The 18,038-nt window shown below is 46.1% G+C and overlaps 2 protein-coding genes across 2 annotated transcripts in view; one reads left to right on the top strand and one right to left on the bottom strand.

Moving 5' to 3' along the window:
- PLEKHH1 (pleckstrin homology domain containing, family H (with MyTH4 domain) member 1) overlaps positions 1 to 15,538 on the bottom strand; it is a 50,439-nt gene extending 34,901 nt beyond the window's left edge. The window contains exons 1-2 of the mRNA XM_012656275.1: positions 15,345 to 15,538; positions 6,600 to 6,758 (exon numbers count right to left, since the gene is read on the bottom strand). Of these exons, the coding sequence (XP_012511729.1) occupies positions 6,600 to 6,725 (126 nt within the window). The 5' untranslated portion in view covers positions 6,726 to 6,758; positions 15,345 to 15,538. The remainder of the gene's footprint in view (positions 1 to 6,599; positions 6,759 to 15,344) is intronic.
- LOC105819920 (macrophage migration inhibitory factor-like) lies at positions 7,044 to 7,677 on the top strand. Its single transcript, XM_012656276.1, has 2 exons — positions 7,044 to 7,205; positions 7,381 to 7,677. Exons 1-2 carry the CDS (start codon positions 7,098 to 7,100, stop codon positions 7,621 to 7,623), a joined length of 351 nt encoding a protein of 116 aa, XP_012511730.1. The 5' UTR covers positions 7,044 to 7,097; the 3' UTR covers positions 7,624 to 7,677.
- Positions 15,539 to 18,038: the final 2,500 nt, after the last annotated feature.

Genomic DNA, 18,038 nt, shown 5'->3' with positions numbered 1-18,038 from the left:
GAAACAGGTTGAGCAAGAATGAAAAAGTCCAAGGAAGAATCACATTTTAATATCCATTTATCTGGCCTCTCAGAACAGCATCAATTTTTCCATTAATCTGAACAGCCTTTGTGACTTCTACAGCGGGCCAAGAGAGACAGCTGGGGAAAATGGCACCCAGTGAGCAGCACAAGATGTGACTACTGAGTCATCAGCCACGTCTCAGACTCCTCTACGAGACAGAGGGGAGCCCACGGCTAATCTGGCTCCAGAACGGGGTGGCCCTGGCAATTGGGTGATCATGGCGACAGCATAGCAGACCTGAGAGGTGCCCCGGCAAAGGCATCCACCTCTCACCCTTCATCTGGCTCCCTCTCCCTTAGGTGAGGGATTATTTAATGGCCTTGACTTTTAATTTTTAAAAAAAGATTTCTATCACAGATTATTCCATGTCTAGGACGACAATTCTGTAAGAGGGAGTAGGTGTGAGTAGGCTGTGTGTTGGGGAAGGAGGAAGGGCATTCTTCCAAGCCTTCATAGCCAGTGGCAGATCTGATCCCAGCAGAGACGGTCCCCTGGGAAGCACCCAGGCTTTGCTGGCCCTGCAGGATAGCCGGCAGTGAGCTGGGCATCCAGGCCATGCAATCTCCCCAGGCCAGCTGTGCAGAGTGGGAGAGGGGCAGGTGGGTGAGAGGACCAGCCAGAGTCAGCTGACTGGCTCCCAGGCATGGATGGATGCGGACTGACAGTGATCACTGGCCCAGCGGGAGCTCTCCTGAGAAACCCCAGGTATCTCTCCCTGGGATCTGAAACTTACCTTGGCTCTACTGAGGAAAATCCCTCCTCAATTGCTGGACCTGTCCTACAGGTTTGGGGATGACTGGAGGGGACAGGCACAACCCCAAAACTGAACAATCCAGTGTTTATGGCCTTAAGGTTCCTTGCCAAGAGGTCCAGTGTTGGGCTAATGTCCCAGCCCTTTTCCTTACTTAAGTGTCCCACCCCATGGTCCCTAGTCCAGATTTATTTCTCTCTTCCCTCCCACATTCCCAGTCTTTCCTGCGCTGTGTCTGTACCTGCCCCTTTCTTCGCCCGTCACACTGTGAGCCCCCAGCATTTCTACATGGGCATTCTGGTTACATGATAATCAGACAGCCTTGAAGACAAGAAGGGGTTGATATTATGAAAGTTCAGCTTACCCAGACCCAAGGGGCTGTAGAGACAGAAGGTATTTGTTTATAGTGTGTTCAAGGCTTTTTAGTTATTCTCTTGGCCCCTGAGGAATAGGGCAGGGAGGCACTTTACCTGTGCTACTTTATTTCTTATTATGAAATATTTTAGGCAAACAGAAACAAGAATAATTTTTTAAAAATGTATATTCACCATTCACCTTTGTCGAACCTTAACTTTTGTCACATATGCTTGCGATGTTTATCCTTAAGAAAAAGACCAAGACTGGCCAGGTGCGGTGGCTCACACCTGTAATCACAGCACTTTGGGAGGCCAAGGCATGAGGATCGCTTGATGCCAGGAGTTGAGCAACATAGCAGACCCTTTCTCTACAAAAAAATAGAAAAGTTAAACAGATGTGTGGTGCATGCCTGGTCCCAGGTACTCAGGAGGCTGAGGTAGGAGGACGGCTTGAGCCCAGGAGTTTGAGGTTGCTGTGAGCTATGCTGACGTCACTGCACGCTAGCCTGGGCAACAGAGCAAGACCCTATCTCGAAAAAAAAAAAAAAGAAAGGAAGGGAAAAAAAAAAAGAAATGGACCATGACGGATACAGTTCAAGCCCTGTGTACTTTGCCCCCTCTGGTAAACTTGGTTGTGTTTATATTTTTGCCTCATTTGCATTTGGTAAAAATACCTAGGGCTATATATTCTTATGGCAGTAAGTGGCTTCAGCCCATCCCCTTGTGTTCTTCCAGAACCCATCTGGCTCTCTTCACGGTCTCATTTATCTAAGTTACCTGTAAACATCCGAGTCTGCAACCCCCAGGTTAGCTATTAAACAGTTTTAACAGTTGTAATCAATGACAATGATTTTTTTGGCCAGGCTCAGTGGCTCACGCCTGTAATCCTAGCATTCTGGGAGGCCGAGGCAGGAAGATCGCTTGAGCTCAGGAGTTCAAAACCAGCCTGAGCAAGCACAAGACCCTGTCTCTACTAAAAAAAAAAATAGAAAGAAATTAGCTGGATAACTAAAAATATATAGAAAAAATTAGCCGGGGCGTGGTGGCACATGCCTGTAGTCCCAGCTACTCGGGAGGCTGAGGCAGAAGGATTGCTTGAGCCCAGGAGTTTGAGGTTGCTGTGAGCTAGGCTAACGCCACAGCACTCTAGCCCGGGCAACAGAGTGAGACTCTGTCTCAACAACAACACAATGATTTTTGATAATTTTTTTAGCAGCAAACCTTTTGTTCAATTAAAATCATGTTTATTCTCAAATATATAAAATCGATGAGTGTGTAGCTGGGATGAGAAACAAAAGATAGTAATAAACAATAGATAGTACTGTTTTTGCAGGTTTTGCAAGGTTACAGTATAAACTGTATTATACTGTAATTATTTTTCTGATGTTTTTTGTTCAGTGTTGGGTTTTGAGATTTACTGATCTTACACATGTACCTCTATTTGACTCATTTTTAACTATACTGTAGTATTCCACTATACAAATATGTATATCTATCCCCTATTGATATTTAAATATTTCTGATTTTTCATACATCAATGCTGCAATATACATTCTTGTATAAGTTTCCTTGTGACCAATATATTTGGGTTTATTTCTACCCTTGCATTTTGTCCCCTCTATTTACTCCTTTTTTCTCTACGTATTTTTTTCTCTTCCCTACCTGGATTTAATAGACTTCCTTTATTCTAATTCCCTGCTCTACTGATTTGAAAGTTATATATATTCTATCTCTATTCATTATTCCTCCTGTTGTTCTAGACCTAAAGACTGCTGGTTATTCCCTCGTATCTGTTCTCTCCTTCTTTCTTACATAAACAGAACCCTCAACTTTTAGCTGAGCACATGCTTACGCAGAATAAAGACTACATTTCCCAACCTTCCTTACAGATGGGTGTAACCATGTGAATAAGATGTGGCCAACAGGAAAGGAGCAGAAAGAATAGATGCAATCTCTGGGTCACAGACTTGCAGGGAAGGGGCTGGAATGTGGATATGGAGTGAACCATCTTCAAACATGAGAGGACATCGTCCTAGAGCTGGACTGCTTATGCCTGGAATGTTACATGAGAAAGAAAGAAATGTCAGTCTGGTCTAAGCCATTGTTATTTTGGGTTCGTTCTTACATTAATAGCAGCCAACCTATCATCTAGCTAATACAGGAGGCATGGCTTTTTAAAAATTCATACTGTTTAGACTCATTCTGCTTCTGAATCTGAGGTGTCATACCTTTCACCAAGTTTGGAAACTTTTTAGCCATTATCTCTTCAAGTAATGCCTCTCCTTCATTCTCTTCTCCACTTCTGGAATCTTATTTGGTGGATACAGAATCTTGTCATTCTAGCATCCACATCTCAGCCTCTGTATCTTTATTTCTCTGGGCTGCATTCTGGGATGATTTCCTTAGGTCTGTCTTGCTGTTCATTAAGTCTATCATCAATGGTGTCTAATCTGATGTCTAATCTTTCCATGGAAAATTTAATTTCAATGAAAACACTTTCACTTCAGAAGTTTTACTTGGTTTTCAAGTCTACCTAATCTTTACAGATAGTGTTTTGTTCTTGTCTCATGTTTACAATTTCTTTCTTTCTTTCTTTCTTTTTTAAGAGACAGGGTCTCGCTCTGTCACCCAGGCTGGAATATAGTGGCACGATCATAGCTCGCTGCAACCTCAAACTCCTGGGCTCAAGTGATCCTCCTGCCTCAGCCTCCCAAATAGCTGGGACTACAGGAGGGCACCACTATGCTCAGCTAATTTTTTTATTTCTTGTAGAGAAGGGGTCTTGCTATGTTGTCTTGAATTCCTGGCCTCAAGTGATCCTCCCGCGCTGGCTTCCCAAAATGCTGGGATTACAGGCATGAGCCACTGTGCCTGCCCTTATGTTTTCAATTTCTTTGTTATGTCTTTGAAAGTTTTGAACTCATTTATTTTATAGTCTCTTGCCAACAGTTCTATTACTAGAAGTTCTTGGAAGTCTAGTCCAATTGTTTGCGTATACATGGATTCTCATTCACTGTAGGTTATTCCCTCAAGTATTTAGTCATTTTGGATTATATATTCCTCTTCACTAGGCTTTTTTTTTCCTGTGGAGATTCTGTGTGATCTGGGTTGAGGTCTGGTTTCTTGAGGTTTTGTTTCTGTTCCTATAAGGTTTCCCAAGGGTATCACTGGCCTCAACTTAGGCTTCCTGAACCACACACGTAGTATAAATGCTAATGTTAAACCAGTATCATCATCTGGTTCTCAGGGAAGACTTTTCTTTCTCGGTACTTTTGTTTTTTTCTACCAGAGCCTTAACTAAGTCTGAGATGCTGTTGTCATCTCCGTGTGCTGGTGGGTGATTTTCTTTTTCTTGTCTACCTTTTTATTAAAATGAGTCCTTTAATAGTCCTGATTTTATGCGGAAGTCTGTTTCAGCTCCAACTTCCAACTGGCTACATCTCATCTCTGTCTCCACAGATGTTAAAATTCAAACCTCAAACCTTAAGTTATTGTAGGGAGCCCCCAGGCCCAGCTGCCAGAATTGAGAACCACTCCATTTTTCCTTCTTACTTTGTTCAGCTCAGGTCTGCATAGGATAATTTAAATATTTAATCTAGTATTTCTAGGTGTTTCTTTTTTTTTCTTTTTTTCTTTTTTAGTACATTTGTCAGCATGGACTGAAATTTCTAGGTGTTTCATAGCAGGGTTTTTTTTTTTTTTAGGTTATTCTGTTGTCCATATTACTAGAAACAGAAGTCTCTTCCCTCTGAGTCAGACCTCTCGGCTGACTCCATCCCTACCTATCCTTTCCTTCTCTCACACTCCTCTCCCAGTGCCATAGCCTGAGGCCGGGCCCTCAAACTTTACAGTGTAAAAACCATTTCCTGGGAGCTTGTTAAACACAGTATATTATTAACAACACCCCAAGACGACTGGGGTGGGGCCCAGCAATATACACACTTAACAAGCTCTCCAGGGGGTTCTGGCAAAGTGGTTCTGACCACTCTTTGAGAACCACTGTCTAAGGCCTGTGCCCTTCCCTGATATGGCTGAATTTACCTTTTCTATCGGCAGTACCTAGCAGGAACTACAATGCCAACAGACCCAAGGTTCAAGAGTTTTAGTCCAGGCTAGTCCAGGACCACTCCCCATAGCCATAATGATACCACTGACTTGTTTTCCAGGACTCCAGGTTATAGAGCTATCAAAAAAAAAAAAAAAAGGTCACTTATTCAGGCTTTACTAATCAAGATTTGATATTACTTACAGAGGGGTGAGCTGAATTTTACCTTTGAACTATGAAAGAAGGGTTTGCTAAACAGATAGATACTATCAACAAAACTGTAAAGAATGGTTAATTCACCCAAGATATGTCTATAAATATATTTTTTATTTTTTGAGACACAGTCTCACTCTGCTACCTGGGCTAGAGTGCCATGGCATCAGCCTAGCTCACAGCAACCTCAAATTCCCAGGCTCAAGCAATCCTCCTGCCTCAGCCTCCCAAGTAGCTGGGACTACAGGCACTGGCCACCACACCCAGCTAATTTTTTCTATTTTTAGTAGAAACAGGGTCTCGCTCCTGCTCAAGGTGATCTCGAACTCCTGAGCTCAATTGATCCTCCTGCCTCGGCCTCCCAGAGTGCTAGGATGCCCATGCCCAACCAAGATATGTATATAAATATATTTTAAGTGCAGGTCTCCACTCTTTAGATGGGTTATGCTCAAAAATATCTCTGAAAGTCAGTTGTTTAGAATGTATCTTCCCATAGAAACATTATGAAAGGTGGTCAGTTTCCCAGACCAGCCCACCCAAGACTAAAGAAAAAATTTTTCCAATTTAAGACCTATTCCGTGCCAGGACCTTTATATATGTGATGTGATATAATTCTCAAAATAACTCTGAGAGGTAGACATTTGTGTTCTCGCCTTAGAAAGGAAGGGATTTGCCCAGGGTCACAATAGCTAGTAAGCGGCAGAACCAGGTAGGTCTGGCTCCAAAGCCTGTGTCCTTGTCACCAGGAAACCAGGCTGCCTTCTGTAGCTCATATGCTTAATAAAGGGTGAACAGAAGGGTGGAGATTTCCACTTTTCTCTCCTAAAACATCATCCTCCCCTGCGCCGAGGAAGAAATGTTAAGGGAATGATAGAACCTCTCCACGGTAGCCACAAGTGACTCCAGAGGTGGTGGAGGACCAAGGAGATCTGCACCATTCCTTTGGTGTGCCAGATGAGGCAGGGCAGAAAAGAATGCAAGATGACAGCTTAGGAAATTGCTCAGAGTTTGATCTCAAAACAAAACAAACTACTTCGGGTTTCACTTTGCATGTGCTGCAAAGCATCTTATGGAAAGTTTATTTTCCCCGACTCTTCCTCTCTAACACTGGCCCGCTCTGCCACAGACCTCTGCCACAAGGAGAGGCAGCTCCCTGCTCCCTGGGACTCACCTTGTCAGCCAGCAGCTCCCTTATCTTGCTGGCCTGGAGGCGGAACCGGAAAAGCTGTGTTTCCAGGGCCAGGCAGCGTTTCTGCCAGTCTACACTGGCCCGAGTCTCCACCTTGAGTTCTGCCATGATAGAATCGGCTTCTGGATAGTCCAGGGAGCCCTAAGAACCAGCACACAAAGAGAGGAAAAGAGAAATGAGAGCATGAGAAGGAGTTCAGCACAGAAAGGACGGGAGGGGACCAAAGCAGGACAGAGAAAACAGGATTGGGGAAGGGAGTCCGTCCCTGTTCCCCCTCGGCCACATCCCTGTCTTTCTCAGCGCAGGCTATCCTGCTCAGTCCCAAGTTAGGGACAGTTGACAGTTGACAGCCTCTGGAAACCAGGAAACCTGAGAAACCTTACGGAGGACCTAGTCGCATTTTGACAGAAGCAAAAAGTAGGGCTCGAGTCTGTGCGTCTGTCCCGGTGCCGGTGCCGGTGTTGCTGCTCGTCTGCCACCATGCCCATGTTCGTCGTGAACACCAACGTTCCCCGCGCCTCGGTGCCGGACGGGTTCCTGTCCGAGCTCACCCAGCAGCTGGCGCAGGCCACGGGCAAGCCGCCCCAGGTTTGCCGCGAGGGGACCGGAAGCGGCGTGCCCGCCGGCTGGGTGGTCCCGGGCCGGGGTCTGGGAAGGCGACTTCGGGCGGGGCGGGGGTGGGGGGACGGTGGCTCGGGCCCGAAGTGGACGCCGGGGCTCTGCGCGGTCGCTGAGGCGGGCTCACTGCGCCCTCCCTCCGCAGTACATCGCGGTGCACGTGGTCCCGGACCAGCTCATGGCCTTCGGCGGCTCCAGCGAGCCGTGTGCGCTCTGCAGCCTGCACAGCATCGGCAAGATCGGCGGCGGCGCGCAGAACCGCGGCTACAGCAAGCTGCTCTGCGGCCTGCTGGCCGAGCGCCTGCGCATCAGCCCGGACAGGGTCTACATCAACTACTACGACATGAACGCGGCCAACGTGGGCTGGAACAACTCCACCTTCGCCTGAGCCGCGCTGGCCGGGCCTGGGCCCGCCATCCACAGTGTTCATGTCCGCCCCCCCGCCCCGCCCCCCGACACCCAGTCCTCCTGCAGGGAAAATAAACGGTTTAGAGACCAAAAAAAAAAAAAAAAAAAAAAAAAGTAGGGCTCATTTGTTTTTCATTCAGTTATCCATTTAACACATACTTATCCATTCAACAACCGTGTGTGTGCCAGACATTGTTCTAGGCCCTGGAGATGCGAAAGTAAATAAGATGTCCTCTGTCTTTGAGTTTTTCAAGGAACTCTTAGGAAAGTCTAATTACAAAATTGCAATGTAGTCATAATTGCCAATTGATATATGGATACACGGGGACAGGGAAGGGGAATGACTTGGGAGGGGGGATGTGTTTGGGGTAGGCTTAAAGTGGGTAACAGATTCATCCAAAGTCACATAGCTAATGAGAGGCAGAATCCTGGCTCCCACTTTATTTCTTATTCTACTCCACCTATGTAGATGTTAGATGAGAAAAAAATAGAAAGAAAATATAATACTTTGCATTTCCTTGACAATTTTCTATTTAGTTGGGATTCTGCCAATTGTTGTCACTGAATCATCCTGGTTTGGAACGGATTCCTCCTACCCTCTCCTCTCCTTCAAGTTATAAGATGCAAACCAGAAAACTGCTAGATATTTTGCTGCGGCCTCTAGAGAAAGACACAAGTCTTCAGGAAAAAAACTTGGTACAAATGCAGAACAAATCTAGTAGACACCTATAATATCCCCAGCCAGGGGGATTTACCTAGATGCCTCCTGGACATATTTTAGAAAAGAAAAACTGGGTGGAGGATGAGAATAGGGAAAAGGATGGCTGAGTGTACGTGGGAGAAGAGGTACTGGCAGAGTGAGCAGAAGGAGAAGAGGCCTGGGAGACACGTCCATCATCAGGATTTTAAAAATCCCCCTTCTTCTAGGGCATCAATAATGACACTTGGCAATAAGCATAAATTTGGTCTGTCCCAAACCATGACATATAGCCACCTTAGTATTAGATTATTTTAAGGAATGATTGTTAATATTTAGGTTAATATTTTTTTAATGTCATCTGTTACAGATAAATAGGATTTACAGGTGAAATGATATAATGTTTGGTATTTGCTTTAAAGTCTTCCGTGGTTAGAGGTAAGAAGCAGTGGAGACACATCAAATAAGATTTGTCAAAATGTTGATAATTCTTGAAGATGGGTATATGGGAGTTCTTTATACTGGTCTCTCTACTTGAATATATGCCTGGAATTTTCCATAATAAAAATCTGTTGTTTTTTTAAATCCCCTTTTCCTTCCTCAGGAGCCACATGGCCTCGGAAAACCCAGCCACCTCCTGTACTGTTGCCAAACAAGATCATAGTGCAAAGTAAGCCTTCTTTTGATGAGTGTATCACCAATAGTGCTTCTCCCCTCACATTTGACCTTTACAGGTATCTTCCTCTCATTATACATTACAAATAACTACCATTTATTGAGTCCTTATTGTATGCCAGGCATGTGTATCCTCTTTAATCCTCATGAAGCCGATGAGACAATCGGCAGGCACTATTGTCCACAGGTACACAATAGGACACCGAGGAACAGAGAAGCGAATTTAGGTAGTTATACAGCTAGTAGGTAGTGAGGCTGGAATTCTGGTTCTGAAGTCCTTGTTCTTAGCCACTGTGCTCTTTACCCATCCAAAAAATGGAAAGAATTCTGATTTCTCAAAGAGCGAAGTGGACTGTCAATGAGAGAAATACTTTGTTGGATCTTTCAGAAGCCCTAGCACTAGGGTGAATCTATATCCCAGATTTTCCCAGGCATCCTGGGCTCAAATATCCTGACCTCATAATCTCCATAAGCACTGACACTTACCATGTGTCCTGATTTTTCATTTAAAAATTAAGGTCCATAGGTCTGTAGAGAAAGGCCCAACAATTAAACCACTGACAGGCGGGGGTGTCTTGAGTCTTCCGGTTCTGGCTCCTCAGAACACTGCACACATGACCTCAGCCCTCCCCTCTCCCAGCCCTATCACCCAAACAATCCCGACATTGTGACCTTCCAGCGATCCCCACCTCAAAAGACTGGGACCAACTGGAACGGGCAGGAAGACAAAAGACAAAAACAAAACATGACCTTCTCTGAGCTAAGATCACAGCTGAAAAGACAACAGAACCTTATAGGGCTCCCAGAGAAGGCTGGGAGGCTTCATGTTTGATTTTCTTTGTCCTTTAAGGAGATTGTGCTTTTCCTTGTATAAATAGAAAAAAAAATGGCAGATCTGAGACTAGGACCTGCGAGTCTTGCAACTTAGCCCAGGGCTAAAGAACAACAGTAAAAGCACAAAAGTAATATGGAGGGGCAGGAGAAACTTAATCCTTTGTGTAGTTGAAACAGTTTGATTAATTTTAATTCCCACCTACTGATTATCAAAGCTGCTGCTTAGATTCCATGGACAGAGTGAAAACCCGAATTATCAAAATCTCCAGGGACTTTGGAAATAAAATATGTCATTGTTGTCTGCCTACCCCTGATCTCCGAGATTATCCCTGAACTTTAGGAGTGCTTTCTCCAGTCAAGCATCTCCATGACATCACAGTTCTAACCTGATCAAGTGGATGGTTAATCCTCTCCCTGCTTTGGGGATGTTGGCAAGTTCCTGAGGAGGCTGGGACTCGTGCTAGGCTTGCCTCGGCATGTGAGGAGAGCCAAGAGGTTTTGAAACATATCTGGAGCAAGGTGCCTGCTGCCAAGCTGAAGGCCCAGAGGCTCTTCCGACAGAAGCAGGTGGTCGGAGCAACAGCTATAAAACAAGGGATGTTAAGGGAAGATACCAGTGAGTTGAACCTCACCTGCTCAGTCAGCTTGCACTTGTACCTCCCATAAAGATGCACAAGGATACGCAGAAACGAATACCTTATATTTGCAGAACGGTTCGTAACTTTTCAAGGCACTGTCATGTGTGTGTTATTTCTCTCATTATCCCCAAGATGGAGGACAAGTGCAATTATTCACAATCAGCAGACAAGAACACTCATCACATCTATGACTTGCTTAGAGACACCGAGCTAAGGAGTAGCAGAGCAGGGCCAAGAATTCTGATCTCCCAACATCTAGAACTGTCCTCTTTCCATGATAATACTTTAGCAGTGGTGGTGTCTCATACTACCAGGCTAGCCTAAAATAAATACAACATTAATGGCAAAAATAAATGGGGAAATGAGAGAGAGGGGAAGTGAGCGGGGAACAAAACTCAGCTCAATTGTTCTTTTCATTTTTTATTCTGAAACACTTTAACATACATAAGAAGTAGGGAGCATAGTACAATAAATTCCTGTCTCCAAAACACAGCTACAGTGATCATCAACTCATGGCCATTCTTGTGAAACCCAGTTGTTTGGATTCCACTGGTGCCCAGCACACTAAACTACTGGGAAGGTGAGCCATATGGCCGCCATGGCCTTGACGCCTGCTTTGGAATTCCCTAAATCCTCCAACACCCTAGACTGAAGCCACAGTAGGGATGTGCCTCAGAGGCAGGAGCTGGGGGTAGGATGGGTAGTGAGAAGAAGACACACGGAGTCATTAAATGACTTCAAACTCAGGGCCTATATCTGAGCAAACACAAATTTGTCTTGGGATCTCTCTGTTAAGTTTGGGGATTTGACCAGAAACTGACAAAATGCTGAGATTAAATTTAATTCGACCTAGTATTCCATGGTAGGTATATATTAAAAATAAACAAATAAATTTAAATTCAACCAACTTTTCAGTGATTCCTATGTGCAAGGTTGAGGATATAAAGATGAATAAAGATCCTGTGGGCCGGGCGTGGTGGCTCACGCCTGTCATCGTAGCATTCTGGGAGGTCGAGGCGGGTGGATCGTTTGAGCTCAGGAGTTCGAGACCAGCCTGAGCAAGAGTGAGACCCCGTCTCTACTAAAAAATAGGAAGAAATTAGCTGGACAACTAAAAATATATAGAAAAAATTAGGCGGGCATGGTGGCGCATGCCTATAGTCCCAGCTACTTGGGAGGCTGAGGCAGGAGGATCGCTTGAGCCCAGGAGTTTGAGTTGCTGTGAGCTAGGCTGACGCCACCGCACTTTAGCCCGGGGAACAGAGTGAGACTCTGTCTCAAAAAAAAAAAAAAGATTCTGTGGTTTTCAAGGCTCAAGTCTATAGTCTGAATATCTTGGTATCTCCCTGCAACGTAGCTAACCAGTACAGGAGCCTAAAGGAAGAGGTCAGAGATCATTGCAGGCCCCAGAAAGCTGATTGTTTGTATCTTGCAGAGGATGCAGGAGACATCAGAAGATAACAGGGCTTCTGTTATGTGTACAATTTCTACTGAGCTCTCCTGTGTTACCCTACTATGGTTCATTCCCTGAGTGTATCTTTTGTGATTTCCACTTGCTAGTGATAGGCTACCACCATCTCCTAAAAGTGCTCTGCTAGGCTAAGCTGACAGCTTTGCCCAATTGTGGGAAATGAAGAGCTTTGTGTTCCCTTTTGGGGATGGAGCTGGGAGGAGCAGACACAGGGGACAACTCCCTCTGATCTCAGCATTGTCATCTGACCAAGCCAGTAACATGCATTTGACCGCTACTGGGTGCCTGCATCACATTTCACACTATGTTGGGGGAGACAAAGAAAGAGGTGAGCATGTCCCAGGCTTCAGGGATCTAAATACTGAAAGAAAGGGCCAGGACAACCAGGTACGGCACCCCTTGAGAACAAAAATAGCTGGCACCAATAGGCCTGGGTTTGATTACTGGCTCAGGCACTAAATAATCCCGTGACCTTAAGCCATTTGCCCAACTTCTCTGAACCTCAGTTCCATTTTGAAATTCAAGGCAACGGTATTTGAAAATGAGGGCACTGGGGCCGGGCGCAGTGGCTCACGCCTGTAATCCTAGCACTCTAGGAGGCCAAGGCGGGTGGACCGCTCAAGGTCAGGAGTTCAAGACCAGCCTGAGCAAGAGCAAGACCCTGTCTCTACTAAAAGAAAAAAAATAGAAAGAAATGATCTGGACAACTAATAAAAAATATATATATATATATAAATTAGCCGGGCATGGTGGCACAGTCCCAGCTACTCGGGAGGCTGAGGAAGAAGGATAGCTTGAGCCCAGGAGTTTGAGGTTGCTGTGAGCTAGGCTGACGCCCACAGCACTCACTCTAGCCAGGGCAACAGAGTGAGACTCTGTCTCAAAAAAAAAAGAAAATGAGGGCACTAATATTAGATTGAGCCATATGAAACCGCCAACTTTTTTTTTGGAGGGCTTTGTTGTGGAAATTGTCAACATTTAACCATTTTTTGACCTTCAAAAATGGCAATTCCATAGATTACATAATGCAGGATTTTCTTGAGAATTAAAAGAGATATCACAAAAGCCCGGTGCACAGTAAGCACTTGATAAATGACAGCTATTATTACTATCAATGAATAAATGGCAAACCAACATAAGAGATGTAGCCCATAGATGTGCTCACCACCAGATCCACCTCAAGGAGGAGGTCATGTGATTTTTAAAAATTATTGTATCTATTTATTTTTTAGTATTGAACAAAAGGGTATGCAGTGCAAAATAAGGCTTCTTCCCATTCCTATACTTTAGCCATGGTTCTCCCCAGAGGCAACCACTGTTAGGGGTTTTTGTATGTTCTCTCAGAGATAGTGTATATATTATACAAGCATTCACATATATGTGGCATACACACTGTACTTAACAAATTAATTTAGAAATCTTCCTCTATCAACACCCACATCTGCCACATTTTCTCTCCGTGCCTTTTTTTTTTTTTTAAGAGACACGGTCTCGCTCTGTTGTCCAGGCTAGAGTGCAGGGACATGATCATAGCTCACCGTAGCTTCGAACTCCTGGCCTCAAGCAATCCTTCTGCTTTGGTTCCCCCTCTGTGCTTTTTAAGAGCTTTAACATGTTCTATTGTGTGGCCGTTATATGATCTTATTTAAGGGCCCTTTACTGATGGACATTTGGGATGTTCCAACCTTTTGCTAAAATAAACAAAGCTGCAATGAATATTCAGTGATACATATCATTTCACATAATTTCATATGATACACATTATTTCACATACATCAGAGTATATCTAAAGGATAAAGTCCCAGAAATGGAATTGTGGTCGAATTTAAATAAGTAGAATTTAAATTTAATTGTAGAATTCAAAGGGATGTCTGGCACTAGAAATTGCCAGACAGTTCAAATTGCCCTCCCCTGAGGTTCTCCTAATTCATGCTTCAGCCAGGCATAAGTGCCTGCTTCCCCACAGAGGAGGTCAGTTTTGAACTAGTTTTTGATAGACAGGCAAGATGGCCCAGCGGCTGGCTCAGCAGGCAGCCTTTGGTGAAATCACCCAAAAGAGGGGTGAGGGAATCCTGGCACCTTAGCATCCACAGGAATAAAGCCTGCATCTCCAACCCCTAAGGAGCACACGTTCACACGGAGCTCAGCCCCCTAGAGAAAAGAAAGGGAATGGTACCGAGGAAGGCGCCACGGGGGAGTGGGGTGGGAGGGACATACTTCTCCCCTGTAGCTGGTGACTTCTGAAGAGGGCGAAAAACGCACCACAGGTTTTTAGCTCAGTTGCCGGTTTCAATGAATTTGAGAACCATGGGGTGCACCCCACCATAAGCCAGCTCTAAGCAGACCCCTGCAGTGGCCTGTGGGAGGGTGGCAGATAGTGGACCAAACCCTACATTTGTAATTTAGGAAGGAGGCTTGGGTTGCAGTCATTTCTCTTCCACTTTTCAGCTATGTGACCTTGAGCAAGTCACTTTTCTGAGTCTTAGTTTCCTCCTTTGTAAAATGGGGATTAAATAATACGTGGAAACACTAAAATTGATGTTCTCTAAAGTGTTAAGTGATGTTACCAGCACTACACACAGTGTCTGGCACATAGAATATGGTCCAAAAAGTTTGACTGAAGGAACTGATAACTCTTCCATTGAGAGAGTTATTTAAATGATCTTCCAGCGTTTTTTGGAATCAAGGCTCTATCCGGAAGAGTTTCATGTGGCGGATTCATAGCAAAAAGCTTACGAAGAAGATACCCTGGCAGATAGAAATCCAACAAGAGGATTCTTCTTCCAGATGAGCGTTCTCACCGCCTCTGCCACCCCTATTAGGTTCCCCCACCCCACCTCGGTCTCTGGTGACCGATTCCTAAGACTCCTAGGACATAATGCTCCAGGTGTCATTCGGAGCCAAACCTGTTCTCTTTTCTGCTTGGCTGACCGGCCTCTAAGAGTCGATCCTGACCTATTGGACCCCCTAATAGAACCACCCAGAAATTACAGGGGAAATAAAAGAAAAAACCTAAGGTGAGGTGGGGAGGGGTTCGGGAGGGGTGAAAGCGAGCGAGCGCCAACAACAAAGTGGGAGCCTGCACGTATGCCTCGAGGGCGCTTCCCGAGAACAACTGATCGAGCCAGTCCCAAACTCCAGGTCCTCCCCAGGAAGGCTACTTCTGACCTCGCGGCGCGGGTCTCCAGGGGCTCCCGGCTCCCCAAGCCCGGCCGCGGCTCCCGGCGCTCCCCACCGCTGGGAGCTCGCTCCCAGGTACGGAGGCACCTGCTCCGGGTCGCCCTCCCGGCCGGAGGGAGCGCGTCCCCGCCGCCCAGCCTAGCGCCCTCCCCGGCCGGCACACCCCCGAGTCCACCCCCGGCCGGCGGGCGCGCAGAGCCGCTCACCTTCCGCGAGCTGGCGGGCGTCCTCGCCGCGCACCCGGCACACGGGCGCCCTCGGCGCGCCGCCGCCGCTGACCTTGCGTCGCTCTCGTCCGAGTCCCGAGCGGCCGCCGGGTCTCCGCTCCCCTGCAGCAGGGGTCGCGGTGGGCGGGGCGGGCCGAGGCTGGCGCGGGAGGGGTGCCCGCGGGCTCGCTGCACAAAGCTGCCCGAGCCTCGCGGCGCCCCATTCAACGCTCCGCCGGGCTCCCTCCTCCCCTCGGCTCCCCTCCCGCTCCTTAAAGGCAGAGCGCGGAGCTCGGCTCTGCAGGCAGCTCGCGGAGAGGCACAGGAAATGACCTCAGCAGGCCCCAGCCTCCCACCTCTCCGCACCGCTGGGCTCGTCCCTGGGGCGGCGGGGAGGGCTGCGGGGTCCCGGGGCGGCGGCGGTCTCCTCGACTGAGGCCCTGAGCTCTCTGCGGAGGCTGAGCCAGCTGCCGCGAGGGGCTGCCAGGGCGCCCCTGGGATCTGCACCGCCCCAAATATTAATATATTAATAATAGCTTGGGACCCGCGCAGGCTGGGGGACCAGACCAGACCTTCCCCGCCAAAGGATTTGTCTGGCCACCTGTAAGAACTGTAACGCCCGGATATTTGGAACAGAAGTCCTTATTTCGAACAGTCTGTCCCACTGGCAGACCAAATGTTCTGTTTTGTAATTTGGAAGAGAAGGAGAAAAAATAAAGTCACCGTAGCCCAGAGGGTAACTTGCTTATGTACGTATTATTTATTTTCTGGCCAGGAAGCCAGAGAGGCCGGCAGGACACTGCCTGCCAGGCAGCTAGCAGGGCAGTCATCAGCGTGCCCTCCGCTGGCCTTAGCAGTCCCATGGTTCACCCAATGTAATCCCACACCCAGAGGGAATTGGAACCCTCAACATTTGGTTAGGTAAGGAAGATGCAAATAGACAGGCTTGCTGCGAAGGATCCGCGTTTCAAAACAGCTTTCTTCCCCAACCCTGCAGGCAATCTCAGTCAAGGCCTGAACAGAAGCAAATCACCAGCAGGGCTTGTTTCTCCAAATGGGCGTTGGAAGTCTCAGCCCAGGGACCCGTGAAGAATCCCCCGGCCCCACCCCGGGTTTGAATCTGCATCTGGGGGTGGGACAGGGAAATTGCCTAACAAGCTCTGCGGCGGATTCTCATGCACAATTTTCAGAGCACAAACACTAAGGAAAGCTGGTCCTGGTAGTCCAGGAGGCTGAGGGTGAAAGTTTAACTGGGCCAGTGGGACTCCAAGGGCTGAATTTGCAAATGGCTTTATAGCTCTTGGGGACTGGTATAGATCAGCCAGCATTCTGTGGGACACTGGCCCCTGCTATCCCTTTCAACACTCCAGAAGTTGCCTAAGGAAGCTCAAAAGCAAGTCGTCTGGATTTTGCTACAGGGAGATTCATTCATTTATTTATCCACTTTTAATAGGTATTCAGGCACATGGTGTATATTTCAACTAATACAGAGGGTTAACCATGAAAAATGTCTTCCTCCTATCCTGTCCTTTCTCCCCGAGATCACCCCTCCCCAACCCAACTATTGTTAAAAGTTTTTGTGTGTGTCCTTTGAACATATTTTATGCATACATAAGTATTCATGTATTCATATGTATTTGTAATACATATGTATTCATGTGCATGTATTCACATCCACTTTTTTTTATTTGTTTGTTTGTTTGTTTGGGACGGGTCTCACTCTGTTGCCCTGGCTAGAGTGCAATGGCATCATGGTAGCTCACTGCAACCTCAAACTCCTGGACTCAAGCAATCCTCCCAGTTCAGCCTCTTGAGTAGCTGGGACTGCAGGCATGAGCCACCATGCCCGGCTAATTATTTTTATTTTTATTTTTATTTTTGTAGAGACGAGGTCTTGCTATGTTGCTCAAGCTGGTCTTGAACTCCTGGCTTCAAATAGTCCTCCTGCCTCAGCTTCCCAAAGTGCTAGGATTACAGGTGTGAGACACCAGCCTGGCCCACATCTACATTTTAATACTAAAGAAATATCTCTTGCTTTTTTTCTCTTGACATTATCATTTGTTGACTCGAAGTGTGACATATCAGCATTTAGACCTCCTTTGCCTTTTTTAGTGGTTTCCTAATATTCCTAATGATGAATATTTGAGATGTTTCCAATCTTTGGTTCTTATGTACCTTGCTACCATGAGTACCTTAATACATACTTCTTGTTTCACATATGGGACTATTTTTATGGTTTAATACTTAGAAGTGGAATCACTAGCTCTAAACACAATGTGGATTTTAAATTTCAAAAGATGTTGCCAAATGGCCCTCAAAGGAGACAGCACCAACCTACACTATGTGTGAGTGCTCCAGAAAATGTTTGCTGTCCTTGTCCCAACAGCACTTCTCCATGGGACCTCCCTCTTTCTTTGGGTTCTGTTTTAATCTCAGCTTTGTGAACTTGGGCAAGTTCCTTACCCTCTCTGGGACTCAGTTTCCTTATCTTTGATATGAAAATCAATGACTTTCTGTGGGGTTGAAGATTAAATCAGATAATAGAGCTACATAAATTTTGGGATCCATTAATTGCTCAATAAGTATGTGATAGTGATTCCTCCCCCCAAATTTTTATTATGAAATTTTAAGACCTAAAGAAGTTGTAAAATTAGTACATTGAATTAACAATAACTTATTGTATATTTCAAAATA

Source organism: Propithecus coquereli, unplaced genomic scaffold, assembly GCF_000956105.1.
Source record: "Propithecus coquereli isolate 6110/MARCELLA unplaced genomic scaffold, Pcoq_1.0 Scaffold5, whole genome shotgun sequence".
Lineage (NCBI taxonomy): Eukaryota > Metazoa > Chordata > Mammalia > Primates > Indriidae > Propithecus > Propithecus coquereli.
The sequence above is the reverse complement of the archived record's forward strand: the minus strand, read 5'-3'. Positions and strand labels throughout refer to the sequence as shown.